Source organism: Lonchura striata, chromosome 36 (genome assembly GCF_050655825.1).
Source record: "Lonchura striata isolate lonStrDom1 chromosome 36, ASM5065582v1, whole genome shotgun sequence".
Classification (NCBI taxonomy): domain Eukaryota; kingdom Metazoa; phylum Chordata; class Aves; order Passeriformes; family Estrildidae; genus Lonchura; species Lonchura striata.
In genome coordinates this window covers 678,415-699,983 of record NC_140738.1, presented here as the reverse complement: position 1 = coordinate 699,983, position 21,569 = coordinate 678,415, and the positions used below count along the sequence as shown (strand labels likewise).

Here is a 21,569-nt window from a genome sequence, read left to right as displayed (position 1 = left end):
TTCCTGTCAGATTTTGAGCAGAATTTGGGATTTTTTTGGGAATTCCGTTCAATTCCAGGCGGATTTTGGTCAGAATTTGGCATTTTTTGGGGACATTTATTGAAATTCCCGCAGATTTTGGTTAGAATTTGGAATGTTTTGGGAATTTATCAAAATTCCCAGCAGATTTTGGGCAGAATTTAAGATTTTTTTAGAATTTTTTGGGAGATTTACTGATTTTGGGCAGAATTTGGGATTTTTTGGGAGATTTCTTGAAATTCCCGTCAGATTTTGGGGAGAATTTGGGATTGTTTGGGAATTCTGTTCAATTCCAGGGGGATTTTGGTCAGAATTCGGAATTTTTAGGAATTTTTTTGGACATTTATTTAAATTCCCGCAGATTTTGGTCAGAATTCGGTATTTTTTGGAGATTTTTTGAAATTCCCGACAGATTTGGTCAGAATTCGGGATTTTTTGGGAGTTCTATGAATTTCCTGTCAGATTTTGGGGAGAATTTGGGATTTTTGGGACATTTATCGAAATTCCTGTGGATTTTCTGGAGAATTTTGCATTTCTTTGGAGATTTATTGAAATTCCCACAGATTTGGTCAGAATTTGGGATTTTTTAGGATTTTTCGGGACATTTATTGAATTCCTGCAGATTTTGGGCAGAATTTGGGATTTTTTGGGGACATTTATTAAATTTCCCACAGATTTTGGTTAAAACTCGGTATTTTTTTGAGATTTATTTAAATTCCCACAGATTTTGGTCAGAACTCGGTATTTTTTTGAGATTTATTTAAATTCCCGCAGATTTTGGTCAGAAATTGAGATTTTTTGGGACATTTATTGAAATTCCCATTGGATTTTTCCCACCATTTCCCGCACTCAGTGCCAAGCCCCGCCCCCAGCTGTCAATCATCCTCTGCCCCGCCCCAGCTGTCAATCATCCCTTTCCCCAGCTGTCAATCATCCCTTTCCCCAGCTGTCAATCATCCCCTTTCCCCAGCTGCCAATCATCCCCACCCCACCTGTCATTCATCCCTTTCCCCAGCTGTCAATCATCCCCTGTCCCAGCTGTCAATCATCCCCTTCCCCACCCCCAGCTGTCAATCATCCCCACCCCACCTGTCAATCATCCCTTGCCCCAGCTGTCAATCATCCCCGCCCCGCCCACACGCTGCAGGCAGGGCGGCGGGTGGGCGTGTCCGGCGGCATGCTAATGAGCCGGCGGTGACGTCACGGGGGGGCGGAGCTGGCGCAGGGCCCAGCCCCTCTGCTCCGAGTGCCGCCGGATCCGGCCCAGCTCCAGCGCCAGCGCCCGGAACCCCGGGCCCAGCGCCCGCAGCGCCCCAAGCTCCGCCCCCAAGATGGCCGCCTCGGCCTGGGCGGCGCCGCGCGCCTCCGACAGCCCCGCCCTGCCGGGGAAAAGGGCGGGGTTATGCTAATGAGGGGCGGGGTTATGCTAATGAGGTGGGTGGTGATGGTGATTTGGTGTGGGGATGTAATGAGGTTGGGTTATGCTAATGAGGGGAGGGGATATGGTAATGAGGGCGGGATTATGGTAATGTGGTGGGGGTGATAAGGGATTTGATGTGGGGATATAATGCGGCGGGGTTATGCTAATGAGGGTGGGGTTATGCTAATGAGGTCAGGATTATGGTAATGAGGTGGGGGTGATAAGGGATTTGATGTGGGGATATAATGGGGGCGGGGTTATGCTAATGAGGTGGGTGGCGATGGTGATTTGGTGTGGGGATGTAATGGGAGGGGTTATGCTAATGAGGCGGGGTTATGCTAATGAGGGGAGGGGATATGGTAATGAGGAGTGGGGGGATGGTGGTTGGTGTGGGGATGTAATGGGAGGGGTTATGGTAATGAGGCTGGGTTATGCTAATGAGGGGCGGGGATATGGTAATGAGGGGCAGGGGTGATGGGGGTTGGTGTGGGGGTGTAGTGGGAGGGGTTATGGTAATGAGGTGGGGTTATGCTAATGAGGTGGGTGGTGATGGTGATTTGGAGTAGGGATGTAATGAGGGCGGGGTTATGCTAATGAGGTGGGGTTATGCTAATGAGGGGAGGGGATATGGTAATGAGGGGCAGGGGTGATGGGGGCTTGGTGTTGGGATGTAATGAGGAAGGGGTTATGGTAATGAGGTTGGGTTATGCTAATGAGGGGAGGGGAAATGGTAATGAGGGCGGGATTATGGTAATGTGGTGGGGGTGAGAAGGGATTTGATGTGGGGATATAATGGGGCGGGGTTATGCTAATGAGGTGGGGTTATGCTAATGAGGTGGGTGCTGATGGTGATTTGTTGTGGGGATGTAATGAGGGCAGGGTTATGGTAATGAGGTGGGGTTATGCTAATGAGGAGTGGGTGCATGGTAATAAGGAGCGGGGTTATGGTAATGAGGGCGGGGTTATGGTAATGAGAGTGTGGGTATGGTAATGAGGAGTGAAGTTATGGTGATTTGGAGTGGGTATGTAATAGAAAAGGGTTATGGTAATGAGGGCGGGGTTATGCTAATGAGGAGTGGGGTAATTGTGGTTTGTTGTGGGGATGTAATAGGGAGGGGTTATGGTAATGAGGGTGCAGTTATGCTAATGAGGAGCGGGGGCATGGTAATGGGGCAGGGTTATGCTAATTTGGTGTAGGTTTGTAATAGGGAGGGGTTATGGTAATGAGGGTGCAGTTATGCTAATGAGCGGGGGCATGGTAATGAGGGCAGGGTTATGCTAATTTGGTGTAGGTTTGTAATGAGGGCGGGGTTATGCTAATGAGGAGTGGGGTAATGGTGGTTTGTTGTGGGGATGTAATAGGGAGGGGTTATGGTAATGAGGGCGGGGTTATGCTAATGAGGAGTGGGGTAATGGTTTGTTGTGGGGATGTAATAGGGAGGGGTTATGGTAATGAGGGCGGGGTTATGCTAATGAGGAGCGGGTAATGGTGGTTTGTTGTGGGGATGTAATAGGGAGGGGTTATGGTAATGAGGGTGAGGTTATGCTAATGAGGAGCGGGGGCATGGTAATGAGGGCAGGGTTATGCTAATTTGGTGTAGGTTTGTAATAGGGAGGGGTTATGGTAATGAGGGTGAGGTTATGCTAATGAGGAGCGGGGGCATGGTAATGAGGGCAGGGTTATGCTAATTTGGTGTAGGTTTGTAATAGGGAGGGGTTATGGTAATGAGGGTGGAATTATGGTAATGAGGAGTGAAGTAATGAGAAGCGACATTATGCTAATTTGGTGTAGGTAAGTAATAAGGGCAGGGTTATGGTAATGAGAATAGAATTATGGTAATGAGAAGTGACCTTATGCTAATTTGGAGTGGGTATGTAATGAGGCTTGGTTTATGTTAATGAGCAGTGAAGTTATGTTAATTTGGTGTAGGCATATAATAAGGAGGTTATGGTAATGAGGATGGAATTATGGTAATGAGTGAGGTTATGCTAATTTGGTGTAGGTATGTAATGAGGGAGGGGTTATGGTAATGAGGATGAAATTATGGTAATGAGGTTTAGGGCTATGGAAATGTGGGTGTGTTTATGCTAACGAGGTGGTGTCATGGTAATGAGCCAATGAGGTATGCTAATGAGATACTGTAATGGTGATGAGGGCGGGGTTATGCTAATGAGGTGCTGTCATAATGGTGGCAGAATTATGCTAATGAGGCACCATTGCGGTAATGAAGCGCAGGGATTAGGCTGTTTTATGCTAATGAGGTGTGGTGGCTTCGATATGCTAATGAGTGGGCGTGGTCATTGTAATTGTTATGCTAATGGCAGCGAGTATGCTAATGAGGGTGGTACTAATGAGAGGGTTATGCTAATGAGGGGCAGTGTGTGTTATGCAAATGAGGAGGCATGGCTACAGTATAGAGGGTGGTGCCTACATTATGCTAATGAGGGGGTGTGGCTATGGCAATGAGCCAATGACATTGCTATGCTAATTAGGGGCGTGGCCGTGGCAATGTGGGTGGAGCTCGCGTTATGCTAATGAGGGGGCGTGGTCTCGTACCTGATTCGCCGGTGGGCCTCGATGGTGGGGGCAGGGTAAGTGTCCAATAGGATTTGCAGCTCCTCCAGCCTGATGAATATTCATGAGAGTAATGAGGGGGTGGGGCTGGGGGGGGATTTGGGGTTACTGGGATGGACTGGGATGAACTGGGACAAACTGGGATGGACTGGGATGAACTGGGAGGGGATTTGGGGTCACTGGGATGAACTGGGAATGGGCTCTGGGGTTACTGGGATGAACTGGGAATGGATTTGGGGTTACTGGGATGAACTGGGAATGGATTTGGGGTTACTGGGATGAACTGGTTTGAACTGGGAATGGGTTTGGGGTCACTGGGATGGACTGGGAATGGATCTGGGGTCACTGGGATGAACTGGGATGAACTGGGACTGGGCTCTGGGGTTACTGGGATGAACTGGGAATGGGTTTGGAGTCACTGGCATGAACTGGGAATGGATCTGGGGTTACTGGGATGGACTGGGATGGACTGGGAGGGACTGGGATGGACTGGGAATGGGTTTGGGGTTACTGGGATGAACTGGTTTGAACTGGGAATGGGTTTGGGGTTACTGGGATGGACTGGGATGAACTGGGAACAGGTTTGGGGTTACTGGGATGGACTGGGATGAACTGGGAATGGGCTCTGGGGTTACTGGGATGAACTGGGAATAGGTCTGGGGTTACTGGGATGGACTGGGATGAACTGGGAGGGGATTTGGGGTCACTGGGATGAACTGGGAATGGGTTTGGAGTCACTGGGATGGACTGGGATGAACTGGGAGGAACTGGGAACGAGGTCTGGGGTTACTGGGATGGACTGGGATGAACTGGGATGGACTGGGAACGGGGTCTGGGGTTACTGGGATGGACTGGGACAAACTGGGACGAACTGGGATGAACTGGGATGAACTGGGATGAACTGGGAGGGGATTTGGGGTCACTGGGATGAACTGGGAATGGATTTGGGATCACTGGGATGAACTGGTTTGAACTGGGAATGGGTTTGGGGTTACTGGGATGGACTGGGATGAACTGGGAACAGGTTTGGGGTTACTGGGATGGACTGGGATGAACCGGGAGGGGATTTAGGGTCACTGGGATGAACTGGGATGAACTGGGATGAACTGGGATGAACTGGGACTGGGCTCTGGGGTTACTGGGATGGACTGGGAATGGATCTGGGGTCACTGGGATGAACTGGGAATGGGTCTGGGGTTACTGGGATGGACTGAGATGAACTGGGAGGGGATTTGGGGTCACTGGGATGAACTGGGATGAACTGGGATGAACTGGGATGAACTGGGACTGGGCTCTGGGGTTACTGGGATGAACTGGGAATGGGTTTGGAGTCACTGGCATGAACTGGGAATGGATCTGGGGTTACTGGGATGGACTGGGATGGACTGGGAGGGACTGGGATGGACTGGGAACGGGTTTGGGGTTACTGGGATGGACTGGGATGAACTGGGAACAGGTTTGGGGTTACTGGGATGAACTGGGATGAACTGGGATGAACTGGGAATGGATCTGGGGTTACTGGGATGAACTGGGATGAACTGGTAATGGGTCTGGGATGAACTGGGATGAACTGGGAATGGGTCTGGAGTCACTGGGATGAACTGGGATGAACTGGGATGAACTGGGACTGGGCTCTGGGGTCACTGGGATGAACTGGGAATGGGTCTGGGATGAACTGGGATGAACTGGGAATGGATCTGGGGTTACTGGGATGAACTGGGATGAACTGGGATGAACTGGGATGAACTGGGCCGAACCGGGCCGAACCGGGCTGTGTTCGGCCGGCCGCCCCACGGCCGCGCGCATGCTAATGAGATGCAAATGAGGGCGGGGGGCGTGTCCCTACCTGCTCTTGAGCAGCACGGCCCCGCCCCGGGCCAGCAGGAAGCGGCCCCGCCCCTCGTCCAGCGCCGCCTGCAGCGCCCCCTGCTGGCGCAGGCGGGACAGCAGCGCCAGGAGGCGGCGCAGGGCCTGCGACCAGTATAAACCAGTATGGACCAGTATGGACCGGTATGGACCAGTATAAACCAGTATAAACCAGTATAAACCAGTATGGACCAGTACGGACCAGTACGGACCAGTACGGACCGGTATGGACCGGTATGGACCGGTATGGACCAGTATGGACCAGTATGGACCAGTATGGACCGGTATGGACCAGTATGGACCGGTATGGACCAGTATGGACCGGTATGGACCAATATGGACCGGTATGGACCAGTATGGACCGGTATGGACCGGTATGGACCAGTATAAACCGGTATAAACCAGTATGGACCAGTATGGACCGGTATGACCAGTATAGACCGGTATGGAACAGTATGGACCAGTATGGACCAGTATGGACCAGTATGGACCGGTATGGACCAGTATAAACCAGTATGGAACAGTATGGACCAGTATAAACCAGTATGGACCAGTATGGACCGGTATAAACCAGTACGGACCAGTATGGACCAGTACGGACCGGTATGGACCAGTATGGACCAGTATAAACCAGTACAAACCAGTATAAACCAGTATAAACCAGTACAAACCAGTATGGACCAGTATGGACCAGTATAAACCAGTATGGACCAGTATGGACCAGTACGGACCAGTATGGACCAGTATGGACCAGTACAGACCAGTATAAACCAGTATAAACCACTACAAACCGTTATGGACCAGTATAAACCAGTATAAACCAGTATGGACCAGTACAAACCAGTATGGACCAGTACCAAACCCCAACTTTAAAGCCGATTTTCCCCCATTTTTGACCTTTTTAATGCCCCAAAATCACCCCAAAAATCCCCCAAATCACCCCAAAATCCCCTCCCAGTCCCTCCCAGTATAAACCAGTATAAACCAGTATAAACCAGTATGGACCAGTCCAAACCAGTCCAAACCAGTCCCCCCTTTTCACCCCGTTTTTAACCCTTTATTTCCCTTGATATTTCCCCCATTTTTCGCCCGTTTTTTGCCCGATTTTCGCCGTTTTTGCCCCGTTTTTTCGCCCTTTCCGCCCTCCCAGTATAAACCAGTATAAACCAGTATAAACCAGTATAAACCAGTCCAAACCAGTCCAAACCAGTCCCCCCTTTTCACCCCGTTTTTAACCCTTTATTTCTCTTGATATTTCCCCCATTTTTCGCCCGTTTTTTGCCCGATTTTCGCCGTTTTTGCCCCGTTTTTTCGCCCTTTCCGCCCTCCCAGTCCCTCCCAGTATAAACCAGTATAAACCAGTACAAACCAGTCCCACCTGGGGGTACTCCCAGCCGAGGTTTTCCAGGCGCTGCCGCAGGCGCCGCCGCCGGAGCCGCTCCTGGCGCAGCCGCAGCCGCTCGGCCCTCAGGAGCCCCCCCAAATTTGGGCAATTTTGGGCAATTTTGGGCAAAAATTGGGGATTTTGGGGATTTTCGGCAGCACGGGGGAGATTTTTGGGGTCGATTTGGGGGGTTTTGGGGCCAATTTCGGGGTTTTTGGGGAGGTTTTGGGGTAGGTTTTCGATGAGGTTTTCCGGGTGAATTTTGGGGATAATTTGGGGGATTTTGGGGAGATTTTCGGGGATTTTCGGGACGTTTTGGGGATTTTTGGGGAAGTTTTGGGGGAGATTTTCGAGGTTTTGGGGGTTTTTGGGGAGATTTTCAGGGATTTTGGGGATGTTTTGGGGGTAAATTTTGGGGGTTTTGGGTCCGATTTCGGGGTTTTTAGGGAAGTTTTGGGAGGTATTTTTGGGGATAATTTCAGGGATTTTGGGGAATTTTTGGGGGGTTTTGGGAAAGTTTGGGGGATTTTTAGGGAGGTTTTGGGGGAATTCGGGGGGAATTTGGGGCATTGGGAGGGGATTTTTGGGTGGATTTTCGGGGATTTGGGGATTTTCGGAGATTTGGGGATTTTTGGGGTGAATTTGGGGGATTTTGGGGAGATTTTGGGGAGGACCCAGGAGGAAATCCCGGAGTTGTTCCCGTTTTTCCCGCAGGCGTCGCTGCAGCTCCGGGAGAAACCGGGGCAGGATCGGGGAGACCTGGAAAAATGGGGCGAAAAATGGGAATTTTGGGAAAATTTGGGCGATTTGGAGGAAAATTTGGGGAATTTTGGGGGGATTTTTGGTAAAATTTCTGGGGGATTTTGGGGCAATTTGAGGGAATTTTCAGGGAGTTTGGGAGGATTTGGGGAAAATTTGGGTGGGTTTTGGGATGATTTCAGGGGTTTTGGGGGAAATTTGGGGGATTTGGGGAAAATTTGGGGGATTTTGGGAAAATTGGGGGAATTTGTGACAATTTCAGGGAGATTTGGGGGATTTGGGGAAAATTTGGGGGATTTGGGGTAAATTTGGGGGATTTTGGGAAAATTTGGGGGGATTTTGGGAGAATTTGGGGGATTTTGGGAAAATTTGGTGGATTTGGGAAAGATTTTGGAGAAATTTGGGGTAGATTTTGGGTAAATTTGGGGGGATTTTGGGGGAATCTGGGGTGAATTTTCAGGATTTTGGGGTGAATTTTGGGTGAATTTTGGGTGAATTTGGGGTGGATTTTGGAGTGAATTTTGGGCTGAATTTTGGGGTGAATTTGGGGTGAATGTTTGGAATTTTGGGATAAATTTTGGGGTGAATTTGGGGTGAATTTTGGGGTGAATATTTGGAATTTTGGGCGAATTTTGGGGTGAATTTGGGGTGAATTTTGGGCTGAATTTTGGACTTAATTTTGGGGTGAATATATGGAATTTTGGGGTGAATTTGGGCTGAATTTTGGGGTGAATTTTGGGTGAATTTTGGGTGAATTTTGGGGTGAATTTGGGCTGAATTTTGGGGTGAATTTGGGCTGAATTTTGGGGCGACTTTGGGTGAATTTTGGGGCGAATGTTTGGAATTCTGGGCTGAATTTTGGGGTGAATATTTGGAATTTTGGGCTGAATTTTGGGGTGAATATGGGCTGAATTTTTGGATGAATTTGGGGTGAATTTTGGGGTGAATTTTGGGCTCAATTTTGGGCTGAATTTTTGGGTGAATATTTGGAATTTTGGGGTGAATTTTGGGGTGAATTTTGGGGTGAATGTTTGGAATTTTGGGGTGAATTTGGGGTGAATTTTGTGGTGAATTTTGGACTGAATTTTGGGGTAAATATTTGGAATTTTGGGGTGAATTTGGGGAAATTTCGGGATGAATTTTGGGGCTGAATTTGGGTGAATTTTGGGGTGAATGTTTGGAATTTTGGGGTAAATTTGGGGTGAATATTTGGAATTTTGGGCTGAATTTTGGGGTGAATTTGGGCTGAATTTTTGGATGAATTTGGGCTGAATTTTGGGTGAATTTTGGGCTGACTTTTCAGGATTTTGGGGTGAATTTTGGGCTGAATTTTGGGCTGAATTTTTGGGTGAATATTTGGAATTTTGGGGTGAATTTTGGGCTGAATTTTGGGGCGAATTTGGGTGAATTTTGGGGTGAATATTTGGAATTTTGGGCTGAATTTGGGCTGAATTTTTGGGTGAATATTTGGAATTTTGGGGTGAATTTTGGGATGAATTTTGGGGTGAATTTGAGCCGAATTTGGGGTGAATTTTGGGGCGAATTTGGGTGAATTTTGGGGCAAATGTTTGGAATTTTGGGCTGAATTTTGGGGTGAATTTGGGCTGAATTCGGGCTGAATTTGGGGTGAATTTTGGGGTGAATTTTGGGGTGAATTTTGGGGTGAATATTTGGAATTTTGGGCTGAATTTTGGGCTGAATTTGGGGTGAATTTTGGGGTGAATTTTGGGGTGAATATTTGGAATTTTGGGCTGAATTTTGGGGTGAATTTTGGGGTGAATTTTGGGCTGAATATTTGGAATTTTGGGCTGAATTTGGGCCGAATTTTGGACTGAATTTTGGGGTGAATTTTGGGATGAATTTTGGGGTGAATTTGGGTGAATTTTGGGGTGAATATTTGGAATTTTGGACTGAATTTTGGGCTGAATTTGGGCTGAATTTTGGGTGAATTTTGGACTGAATTTTGGGCTGAATTTTGGGTGAATTTTGGGCTGAATTTGGGGTGAATTTTGGGCTGAATTTGGGGTGAATTTTGGGGTGAATTTGGGTGAATTTTGGGGTGAATATTTGGAATTTTGGGCTGAATTTGGGCCGAATTTTGGACTGAATTTTGGGGTGAATATTTGGAATTTTGGGCTGAATTTTGGGGTGAATATTTGGAATTTTGGGCTGAATTTGGGCTGAATTTGGGCTGAATTCGGGCTGAATTTTGGGGTGAATCTGGGGGATTTTGGGGTCCCACCTGCTCCGGGGGCAGCAGCCGGGCGATCTCGGGGGGCCCCCGGCGCACCTGAGCCCAGGTGAGCTCCTGCTCCAGGGCCCGCAGCACCTGCCCGAAATTTGGGGAGAATTCCGGGAAATTTGGGATTTTCCAGGAATTTGGGGGATTTAGGGGAAAATTCGGGGATTTAGGGGAAAATTCGGGGATTTTTGAGGGAGATTTGGGGCATTTTGGAGGGAATTTAGGGGGATTTTTGGGGGAAATTTGGGGATTTTTGAGGGAATTTTAGGGGGATTTTTGGGGGAAATTTGGGGATTTTTGAGGGAGATTTGGGGGATTTTGGGGGGAATTTGGGTGGATTTTGGGGGAAATTTGGGGATTTTGGAGGGAATTTTAGGGGGGATTTTGGGGGAAATTTGGGGATTTTGGAGGGAATTTTAGGGGGGATTTTGGGGGAAATTTGGGGTGATTTTTGGAGTGAATTTGGGTGGATTTTGGGGGAAATTTGGGTGGATTTTGGGGGAAATTTGGGGATTTTTGGGGGAAATTTGGGGATTTTGGAGGGAATTTTAGGGTGGATTTTGGGGGGAATTTGGGTGGATTTTGGGGGGAATTGGGGTGGATTTTGGAGGGAGATTTGGGGGATTTTTGAGTGGAATTTGGGGATTTTGGAGGGAATTTTAGGGGGGATTTTGGGGGAAATTTGGGGATTTTGGAGGGAATTTGGGTGGATTTTGGAGGGAATTTTAGGGGGGATTTTGGAGGGAATTTGGGGATTTTGGAGGGAATTTTAGGGGGGATTTTTGGGGGAAATTTGGGGATTTTGGAGGGAATTTTAGGGGAGATTTTGGGGGCATTTTTGGGGGAAATTTGGGGTGATTTTGGGGGGAATTTGGGGGGAATTTGGGTGGATTTTGGGGGGAATTTGGGTGGATTTTGGGGGGAATTTGGGTGGATTTTGGGGGGATTTTTAGGGGGATTTTGGGTGGGGTTTGGAGAATTTTTGGGGCTTTTTAAGGGAATTTTGGGGGATTTTGGGGATTTTTGAGGGAACTCTGGAGGGTTTTGAGGGGAAATTTGGGGATTTTGGGGGAATTGGGGGATTTTGGGGAAATTTTGGGGGTTTTTGAGGGAGTTTTGGGGGATTTGAGGGATTTTTGGGGAAATTTTGGGGATTTTTGAGGGAGTTTTGGGGGATTTTGAGGGGATTTTTGAGGGGATTTTTAAGGGGATTTTTGGGGTATTTTTGGGGTATTTTTGGGGGATTTTTGGGGGATTTTTGGGGTATTTTGGGGTGATTTCAAGGGTGTTTTTGGAGGGATTTTGGGGGGATTTCAGGGGTGGTTTTGGGGTATTTTGGGGGTGCTTGGGAGATATTTTGGGGGGATTTTGGGTATGTTATGGGGATATTTTCAGTTGGATTTTGGGATATTTTCGGGGGATTTCAGGGGTATTTTGGGGGGATTTTAGGGGGATTTTTGAGAATATTTTGGGGGGATTTCAGGGGTATTTTTGGGGGTGTTTTGGGGATATTTAGGGATTTTTTGGGGGATTTCTGGGGTGTTTTTGGGGGTGTTTAGGGGATATTTTGGGGGGATTTTGGGGGGATTTCTGGGGAATTTTTGGGGGTGTTTGGGGGATATTTAAAGATTTTTTGGGGGGATTTCGGGGGTGTTTTTGGGGTGTTTTTGGGGGTGTTAAGGGGATTTTTTTGGGGGATTTCGGGGGTGTTTTTGGGGTGATTTTGGGGGTGTTAAGGGGATTTTTTGGGGGTGTTTAGGGGACATTTTGGGGTGTTTTTGGGGGTGTTTTTGGGTGTGTTTAGGGGATATTTTGGGGGGATTTAGGGGGTATTTCAGGGGTGTTTTTGGGGTGATTTTGGGGGTGTTAAGGGGATTTTTTTGAGGGTGTTTAGGGGATATTTAGGGGGGATTTTTGGGGTGTTTTAGGGGTGTTAAGGGGATTTTTTTGGGGGTGTTAAGGGGATTTTTTGGGGGTGTTTAGGGGATATTTAGGGGGGATTTCGGGGGTGTTTTTGGGGTGATTTCAGGGGTGTTTTCGGGGGTGTTTAGGGGATATTTAGGGGGGATTTCGGGGGGATTTCGGGGGTGTTTTTGGGGTGTTTAGGGGATATTTAGGGGATATTTAGGGGGGATTTCGGGGGTGTTTTTGGGACATTTTGGGGTGTTTTTGGGGGTGTTTTTGGGTGTGTTTAGGGGATATTTAGGGGATATTTATGGGGGATTTCGGGGGTGTTTTTGTGGTGATTTTGGGGTGTTTTTGGGGGTGTTTAGGGGATATTTAGGGGGGATTTCGGGGGTGTTTTTGTGGTGATTTTGGGGTGTTTTTGGGGGTGTTTAGGGGATATTTAGGGGGGATTTCGGGGGTGTTTTTGTGGTGATTTTGGGGTGTTTTTGGGGGTGTTTAGGGGATATTTAGGGGGGATTTTGGGGGTGTTTTCGGGGTGATTTTGGGGGTGTTTTTGGGGTGTTTTTGGGGTGTTTAGGGGATATTTAGGGGATATTTAGGGGGGATTTCGGGGGTGTTTTTGGGGGTGTTTTTGGGGGTGTTAAGGGGATTTTTTGGGGGGATTTCGGGGATATTTAGGGGGGATTTCGGGGGTGTTTTTGGGGTGTTTTTGGGGGTGTTTAGGGGATATTTAGGGGGGATTTCAGAGATATTTAGGGGGGATTTCGGGGGTGTTTTCAGGGTGTTTCTGGGTGTGTTTAGGGGATATTTAGGGGATATTTAGGGGGGATTTCGGGGGTGTTTTTGGGGTGATTTTGGGGGTGTTTAGGGGATATTTTGGGGGTGTTTAGGGGATATTTAGGGGGGATTTCAGGGTGTTTTTGGGGTGTTTTTGGGGTGTTTTTGGGGGTGTTAAGGGGATTTTTTGGGGGGATTTCAGAGATATTTAGGGGGGATTTCGGGGTGTTTTTGGGGTGGTTTTGGGGGTGTTTAGGGGATATTTAGGGGATATTTAGGGGGGATTTCGGGGGTGTTTTTGGGGTGATTTTGGGGTGTTTTTGGGGGTGTTAAGGGGATTTTTTGGGGGTGTTTAGGGGATATTTCGGGGGGATTTCGGGGGTGTTTTCAGGGTGTTTTTGGGTGTGTTTAGGGGATATTTAGGGGGGATTTTGGGGGTGTTTTTGGGGTGTTTTCGGCGGTGTTTAGGGGATATTTAGGGGATATTTAGGGGGGATTTCGGGGGTGTTTTTGTGGTGATTTTGGGGTGTTTTTGGGGGTGTTTAGGGGATATTTAGGGAGGATTTTGGGGGTGATTTTGGGGTGTTTTTGGGGTGTTTTTGGGGCGCTCTGGCACTCACAGCAGGCTCCAGCTCCCGGGGGTCCCGGATCAGCTCCTCCAGGAGGCGCCAGAGCAGCTCCAGGCGCAGCCACAGCCCCCGGGCCCGGCTCAGCGACGCCTCCGCCTGGGACCCCAAAATCCCCAGAAAACACCCCAAAAACCACGTCAGAACACCAAGGACACCCCAAAAATCAAATCAGAGACTGAAAAAACCCAAAAAACACCCCAAAAATCAAATCAGAACACCAAGGACACCCCAAAAATCAAATCAGAGACTGAAAAAACCCAAAAAACACCCCAAAAATCAAATCAGAACACCAAGGACACCCCAAAAATCAAATCAGAGACTGAAAAAACCCAAAAAACACCCCAAAAAACATGTCAGAGAATCCAAAAACACAAAAAACCACCCCAAAAATCAAATCAGAGAACGCAAAAACACCAAAAAACACCCCAAAAAACATGTCAGAGAACATAAAAACACCAAAAACACCCCAAAAACACGTCAGAGAACACAAAAACACCAGAAACACCCCAAAAATCAAATCAGAGACCGAAAAACCCCAAAAAACACCCTAAAATCACATAAGAGAATGCAAAAACACCAAAAACACCCCAAAAATCAAATCAGAGACCCGAAAAACACCAAAAAACACCCCAAAAACCACGTCAGAACACCAAGGACACCCCAAAAATCAAATCAGAGACTGAAAAAACCCAAAAAACACCCCAAAAACCACGTCAGAACACCAAGGACACCCCAAAAATCAAATCAGAGACCCGAAAAACCCCAAAAAACACCCTAAAATCACATAAGAGAATGCAAAAACACCAAAAAACACCCCAAAAATCAAATCAGAGACCCGAAAAACACCAAGAACACCCCAAAAATCAAATCAGAGAACACAAAAACACCAAGAACACCCCAAAAATCAAATCAGAGACCAAAAAAACCCAAAAAACACACCAAAAAACATGTCAGAGAAAGCAAAAACACAAAAAAACACCCCAAAAACCACATCAGAACACCAAGGACACCCCAAAAATCAAATCAGAGAACACAAAATCCCCAAAAAACACCCCAAAAACATGTCAGAACACCAAGAACACCCCAAAAATCAAATCAGAGACCCGAAAAACACCAAAAAACACCCCAAAAATCAAATCAGAGACTGAAAAAACCCAAAAAACACCCCAAAAATCAAATCAGAGACCCGAAAAACACCAAAAAACACGCCAAAAACACGTCAGAACACCAAGGACACCCCAAAAATCAAATCAGAGACTGAAAAAACCCAAAAAACGCCCCAAAAACCACGTCAGAACACCAAGGACACCCCAAAAATCAAATCAGAGACCCCAAAAACACCAAAAAACACCCCAAAAACCACGTCAGAACACCAAGGACACCCCAAAAATCAAATCAGAGACCCGAAAAACACCAAAAAACACCCCAAAAACCATGTCAGAGAAAGCAAAAACACAAAAAAACACCCCAAAAACCACGTCAGAACACCAAGAACACCCCAAAAAATCAAATCAGAGACCCGAAAACACCCCAAAAAACACCCCAAAAACCACGTCAGAGAACACAAAAACCCAAAAAACACCCCAAAAATCAAATCAGAGACCCCAAAAATACCAAAAACACCCCAAAAATCAAATCAGAGACCCCAAAAACACCAAAAACACCCCAAAAATCAAATCAGAAACCCAAAAACACCCCAAAACACCCAAAAATCAAATCAGAGACCCCAAAAACACCAAGAACACCCCAAAAATCAAATCAGAAACCCAAAAAACACCCCAAAACACCCCAAAAAACAGCTCAGGGACCCAAAAAATCCCAAAAATCCCTCAAAAACCCTTAAATCCAACCCAGAAACCCCCAAAAGATCCCAAATTTCCCCAAAATCCCACCAAAAAATAACAAATTTCCCCAAAATCCCATCCAGAAATCCCAAATTTCCCCAAAATCCTACCAAAAAAATTCCAAATTTCCCCAAAATTCCACCCAAAAATAACAAATTTCCACAAAATCCCACCCAAAAATTCCAAATTTCCCCAAATCCCACCCAAAATTCCCAAATTTCCCCAAAATCCCACACAAAAATCCCAAATTTCCCCAAATCCTGCCCAAAAATCCCAAATTTCCCCCAAAATTCCACCCAGGACACCCAAAATTCCCAAATTTCCCCAAAATCCCACCCAAAATTCCCAAATTTCCACAAAATCCCACCCAAAAATCCCAAAATTCCCAAAAATCCCATCCCAAAATCCCAAATTTCCCCAAGAAAATTGGAATATTTAGGGGAATGTTGGGAGAATTTGGAGGGAAATTGAAAATTTGGGGCTAAAATTCCAGAAAATGGGAGAATTTGGGGCTAAAATTCAGGAAATTGGGAACATTTAGGAGAATTTGGGGCTAAAATTCAGGAAAAATTAAATGTTTAGGGTAAATTTGGGAGAATTTGGGGCTAAAATTCAGGAAATTGGGAACATTTAGGAGAATTTGGGGTCAAAATTCAGGAGAAATTGAATATTTAGGGAGAATTTGGGGTTAAAATTCAGGGAATTTGGAATATTTAAGAGAATTTGGGGCTAAAATTCAGGAAATTGGGAACATTTAGGAGAATTTGGGGTCAAAATTCAGGAAAAATGGAATGTTTAGGGAAAATTTGGGGTTAAAATTCAGGGAATTTGGAATATTTAAGAGAATTTGGGGCTAAAATTCAGGAAAAATGGAATATTTAGGGAGAATTTGGGGTTAAAATTCAGGAAATTGGGAACATTTAAGAGAATTTGGGGCTAAAATTCAGGGAATTGGGAATTTTTAAGAGAATTTGGGGTCAAAATTCAGGAAATTGGAAACATGTAAGAGAATTTGGGGCTAAAATTCAGGGAATTGGGAACATTTAAGAGAATTTGGGGTCAAAATTCAGGAAAAATTGAATGTTCAGGGTAATTTTGGGAGAATTTGGGGCTAAAATTCAGGAAATTGGGAATTTTTAAGAGAATTTGGGGCTAAAATTCAGGAAATTGGGAACATTTAGGAGAATTTGGGGTTAAAATTCAGGAAAAATTGAATGTTTAGGGTAAATTTGGGGTTAAAATTCAGGAAATTGGGAATTTTTAAGAGAATTTGGGGCTAAAATTCAGGAAATTGGGAACATTTAGGAGAATTTGGGGTCAAAATTCAGGAAAAATTGAATGTTTAGGAGAATTTGGGGTCAAAATTCAGGAAAAATTGAATGTTCAGGGTAATTTTGGGAGAATTTGGGGCTAAAATTCAGGAAATTGGGAACATTTAGGGAGAATTTGGGGCTAAAATTCAGGAAATTGGGAACATTTAAGAGAATTTGGGTCTAAAATTCAGGAAATTGGGAACATTTAAGAGAATTTGGGTCTAAAATTCAGGAAATTGGGAACATTTAAGAGAATTTGGGGCTAAAATTCAGGAAATTGGGAATTTTTAAGAGAATTTGGGGCTAAAATTCAGGAAATTGGGAACATTTAGGAGAATTTGGGTCTAAAATTCAGGAAATTGGGAACATTTAGGAGAATTTGGGGCTAAAATTCAGGAAATTTGGAAGATTTAGGGAGAATTTGGGGTTAAAATTCAGGAAAAATTGAATGTTTAGGGTAATTTTGGGAGAATTTGGGGCTAAAATTCAGGAAATTGGGAACATTTAAGAGAATTTGGGGCTAAAATTCAGGAAATTGGGAACATTTAGGAGAATTTGGGGCTAAAATTCAGGAAATTGGGAACATTTAAGAGAATTTGGGGCTAAAATTCAGGAAATTTGGAAGATTTAGGGAGAATTTGGGGTTAAAATTCAGGAAAAATTGAATGTTTAGGGTAATTTTGGGAGAATTTGGGGCTAAAATTCAGGGAATTGGGAACATTTAAGAGAATTTGGGGCTAAAATTCAGGAAATTGGGAACATTTAGGAGAATTTGGGGCTAAAATTCAGGAAATTGGGAACATTTAAGAGAATTTGGGGCTAAAATTCAGGAATTTGGGAACATTTAGGGAGAATTTGGGGTTAAAATTCAGGAGAAATTGAATATTTAGGGAAAATTTGAGGTTAAAATTCAGGAAATTGGGAACATTTAGGGAGAATTTGGGGCTAAAATTCAGGAAATTGGGAACATTTAGGAGAATTTGGGGCTAAAATTCAGGAAATTGGGAACATTTAGGAAAATTTCGGGTTAAAATTCAGGAAATTGGGAATTTTTAAGAGAATTTGGGGCTAAAATTCAGGAAATTGGGAACATTTAGGGGAAATTTGGGAAAAACGAGGGACTTTAAGGCCAAAATTCAGGAGAATTGGGGTTAAAATTCAGGAAAATAAAGAGGATTTTTGCCCCACCCGTCCCGAACCCCAAATTTTGGGTTTTTTGCCCCGATTTTGGGGTCACCTGGCGCAGCTGCAGCCGCAGGGGGGGGCTGAGGCCGGCGCCCCCCAGGAGTCCCCCCAAATTTTGGAGGAGCCGGGCCAGGCCCGGGTGGGCCCCCAAATCCTGGGGGGTGGCGGAATTTGGGGGGTCCTCACCTGGTTGGGGAGAAAAAAGCCAAAAATGGTCAAAATTTGGGGGGTTTTTGGGTTTTTTGGGGTTTTTTTGAGGGGTTTTCTCACCTGGAGGCAGCAGCAGGTCCAGGATCCCTCCAAGGGCCATGGGGATTTTGGGGTGGGCGCCCCCAAAAAAGGCTGAAAATGGAATTAGATGGGATGAGATTTAATTAGAGAGCTCAAGGTTTAATTAGGAGAGTCAAATTTTAATTAGGGACATCCCCAATTTGATTAGGGAGTCCACGGTTTAATTAGGGATACCCACGGTTTAATTAGGGACACCCGAAGTTTTATCAGGGAATCCCAAAATTTAATTAGGGAAGCCACAATTTAATTAGGGACATCCAAAGTTTAATTATAAATTCCTAAAAAGTCAATCAGGCAACCCAAAGTTTAATTAGGGAGCCCAAAAGTTCATTAGGGACACCCAAAGTTTAATTAGGGACACCCAATGTTTTATTAGGGAACCCCAAAATTTGAAAATTTAAATTTAAGTTAAATTAAATTAAAATAAATTTAATTTAAATTTTAAATTTTAAATTTTAACTAGAGAACCCAACATTTAATTAGGGACACACGAAGTTTAATTAGGGACACCCACAGTTTAATTAAGGACACCCAAAGTTTTATCAGGGAACCCCAAAATTAACCCAAAATTCAATTAGGGAGTCCGCAATTAATTAGGGACACCCAATGTTTAATTAGGGACGCCCAAAGTTTAATTAGGGACACCCAAGATGCAATCAGGGAACCCCAGAATTTGATCTGATCCAAACAATTTAATTTGAGAACCCCAAAATTTAATTAGGGGCGCTAAAATTTCAATTAAGAACCCCCCACAAAAAATTCAATTAGGGAACCCCAAAATTTAATTAGGGACACCCAAAATTTAATTAGGGAGCCCCAAAATTCACTCAGGGATCCCCCAAATTTTAATCAGGGACCACAAAATTTAATTAGGGAACCCCAAAATTCACTCAGGGATCCCCCAAATTTTAATCAGGGACCACAAAATTTAATCAGGAACACCCAAAATTCACTCAGGGATCCCCCAAATTTTAATCAGGGACCACAAAATTTAATTAGGGAACCCCAAAATTCACTCAGGGACCCCCAAATTTTAATCAGGGACCACAAAATTTAATTAGGGAACCCCAAAATTCACCCAGGGACCCCCAAATTTTAATCGGGGACCACAAAATTTAATTAGGGAACCCCAAAATTTAATTAGGGAACCCCAAAATTCACTCAGGGATCCCCCAAATTTTAATCAGGGACCACAAAATTTAATCAGGAACACCCAAAATTCAATCAAGGACCCCAAATTCCCTCAGGATCACCCAAATCCCCTCAGGGATCCCCCAAATTCCCTCAGGGATCCCCAAAATCCCCTCAGGACCCCCCAAAATCCCCTCAAAATCCCCCAAATTCCCTCAAAATCCCCCAAAATCCCCTTAAAATCCCCAAAATCCCCTCAAAATCCCCAAAATCCCCTCAAAATCCCCAAAATCCCCTCAAAATCCCCCAAATTCCCTCAGGATCCCCCAAATCCCCTCAGGATACCCCAAAATCCCCTTAAAATCCCCCAAATCCCCTCAAAATCCCCCAAATTCCCTCAGGAACCCCAAAATCCCCTCAGGGATCCCCCAAATCCTCTAAAAATCCCCCAAATCCCCTCAGGGATCCCCAAAATTCCCTCAGGATCCCCCAAATCCCCTCAAAATCCCCCAAATCCTCTCAAAAATCCCCCAAATACCCTCAAGATCCCCAAATTCCCTCAGGGATCCCCAAATCCCCTCAGGATCCCCCAAAATCCCCTCAGGGACCCCCCAAATCCCCTCAAAATCCCCCAAATTCCCTCAAAATCCCCCAAATTCCCTCAGGATCCCCCAAATTCCCTCAAGATCCCCCAAAATCCCCTCAGGATCCCCCAAATCCCCTCAGGATCCCCAAATCCCCTCAGGGATCCCCCAAATCCCCTCAAAATCCCCCAAATCCCCTCAGGATCTCCCAAATCCCCTCAAGATCCCCCAAATCCCCTCAAGGATCCCCCAAATCCCCTCAAGATCCCCCAATCCCCTCAGGGTCCGCGGCGTCCCCCCCTCACCTCCCGTTTTTGGCTCAGAAAAGCCCCGGAACCGCAGGGATTGGCCCTAAACCACCCCAAAATTCCTCCCGGGAGCCCTCGCGAGCCTTTCCCGGCTCCTCCCCGGCCTCCCCGGCCCCGTTTTTGCCCAATTTTGCCCCAAATTTCCGCCCCCCCCCCCGCCGCTTCCCCTTACGGGCTTCCCGCCGAGCCGCGCCTGGACACGCCCCCCCCGCGCCGCGCCAGCCAATGGGAGCGCGGGGCGGGAAACAGCGAGCCAATGGGAGCGCGGGGCGGGAAACAGCGAGCCAATGGGAGCGCGGGGCGGGAAAAAGCGGGGAAGCGGAGTTGATGGGTGAGTGACAGCGGGGATGACCAATAGGAGCGCGGAAATGAGAGACGTCGACCAATGGGAAGCGAGAGGCGGGGCAAAGCTGGCCCAGAGACTCCCAGTTTATCCCAGTGCCCTCCCAGTTCATCCCAGTTTATCCCAGTAACTCCCAGTAACTCCCAGTATAGCCCAGTGCCCTCCCAGTTCATCCCAGTTTATCCCAGTGCCCTCCCAGTAACTCCCAGTATGCCCCAGTGCCTTCCCAGTTCAAACCAGCGACTCCCAGTTCATCCCAGTAACTCCCTGGGCCCCAAAGGTTCCCAGTACAAACCAGTACAGGGAAGGGAGGACTGGGAGGGGACTGGGATGAACTGGGAGGGAACTGGGAGGGGACTGGGACGAACTGGGGTGGACTGGGAGGGACTGGGATGAACTGGGATGAACTGGGAGGGGACTGGGGGGAACTGGGATGGACTGGGATGAACTGGGATGAACTGGAATGGACTGGGAGGGGACTGGGACTGAACTGGGATGGACTGGGATGGACTGGGATGGACTGGGATGAACTGGGAGGGAACTGGGATGAACTGGGAGGGGACTGGGAGGGGACTGGGATGGACTGGGATGAACTGGGAGGGAACTGGGATGAACTGGGATGGACTGGGAGGGGACTGGGATGAACTGGGATGAACTGGAATGGACTGGGAGGGAACTGGGACTGAACTGGGATGGACTGGGATGAACTGGGAGGGGACTGGGATGGACTGGGATGGACTGGGATGAACTGGGAGGGGACTGGGATGAACTGGGATGGACTGGGATGAACTGGGATGGACTGGGAGGGGACTGGGATGGACTGGGATGGACTGGGATGAACTGGGATGGACTGGGATGGACTGGGAGGGGACTGGGATGGACTGGGATGGACTGGGATGAACTGGGATGGACTGGGAGGGGACTGGGATGGACTGGGCTGAACTGGGAGGGGGCGGAGCCTTTAAACCTTTAAGGTGGGGCCCACCAGGCTC

General features: G+C 46.6%; 1 protein-coding gene across 7 annotated transcripts; it reads right to left on the bottom strand.

Annotated features, from left to right (window-relative positions):
- Positions 1-706: 706 nt before the first annotated feature.
- Positions 707-20,896, bottom strand: HAUS4 (HAUS augmin like complex subunit 4). Of its 7 annotated transcripts, none has more exons than XM_085565514.1 (9): positions 20,407-20,885; positions 18,191-18,262; positions 17,973-18,106; positions 13,570-13,674; positions 10,265-10,351; positions 7,258-8,022; positions 5,860-5,984; positions 3,996-4,064; positions 707-1,397 (listed from the first exon to the last, which is right to left on the bottom strand). In XM_085565514.1, exons 1-9 carry the CDS (start codon positions 20,687-20,689, stop codon positions 1,199-1,201), a joined length of 1,839 nt encoding a protein of 612 aa, XP_085421640.1. In that variant the 5' UTR covers positions 20,690-20,885; the 3' UTR covers positions 707-1,198. The 7 variants fall into 7 exon arrangements, with proteins under 7 accessions (XP_085421640.1, XP_085421647.1, XP_085421643.1 ...); XM_085565521.1 differs by having other exon boundaries at positions 20,232-20,429; XM_085565517.1 differs by lacking the exon at positions 10,265-10,351 and having other exon boundaries at positions 20,407-20,896.
- Positions 20,897-21,569: the final 673 nt, after the last annotated feature.

Coding starts and splice junctions, on each gene's coding strand:
- HAUS4 (XM_085565514.1), bottom strand. CDS start 20,689: ATGAACTGGGAGGGCACTGGGATAAACTGGGAGTCTCTGGGCCAGCTT. Junction 18,263..20,406: donor CGCGGCTCGGCGGGAAGCCC/GTAAGGGGAAGC, acceptor TTCCATTTTCAG/CCTTTTTTGGGGGCGCCCAC. Junction 1,398..3,995: donor GAGGCCCACCGGCGAATCAG/GTACGAGACCAC, acceptor TTTCCCCGGCAG/GGCGGGGCTGTCGGAGGCGC.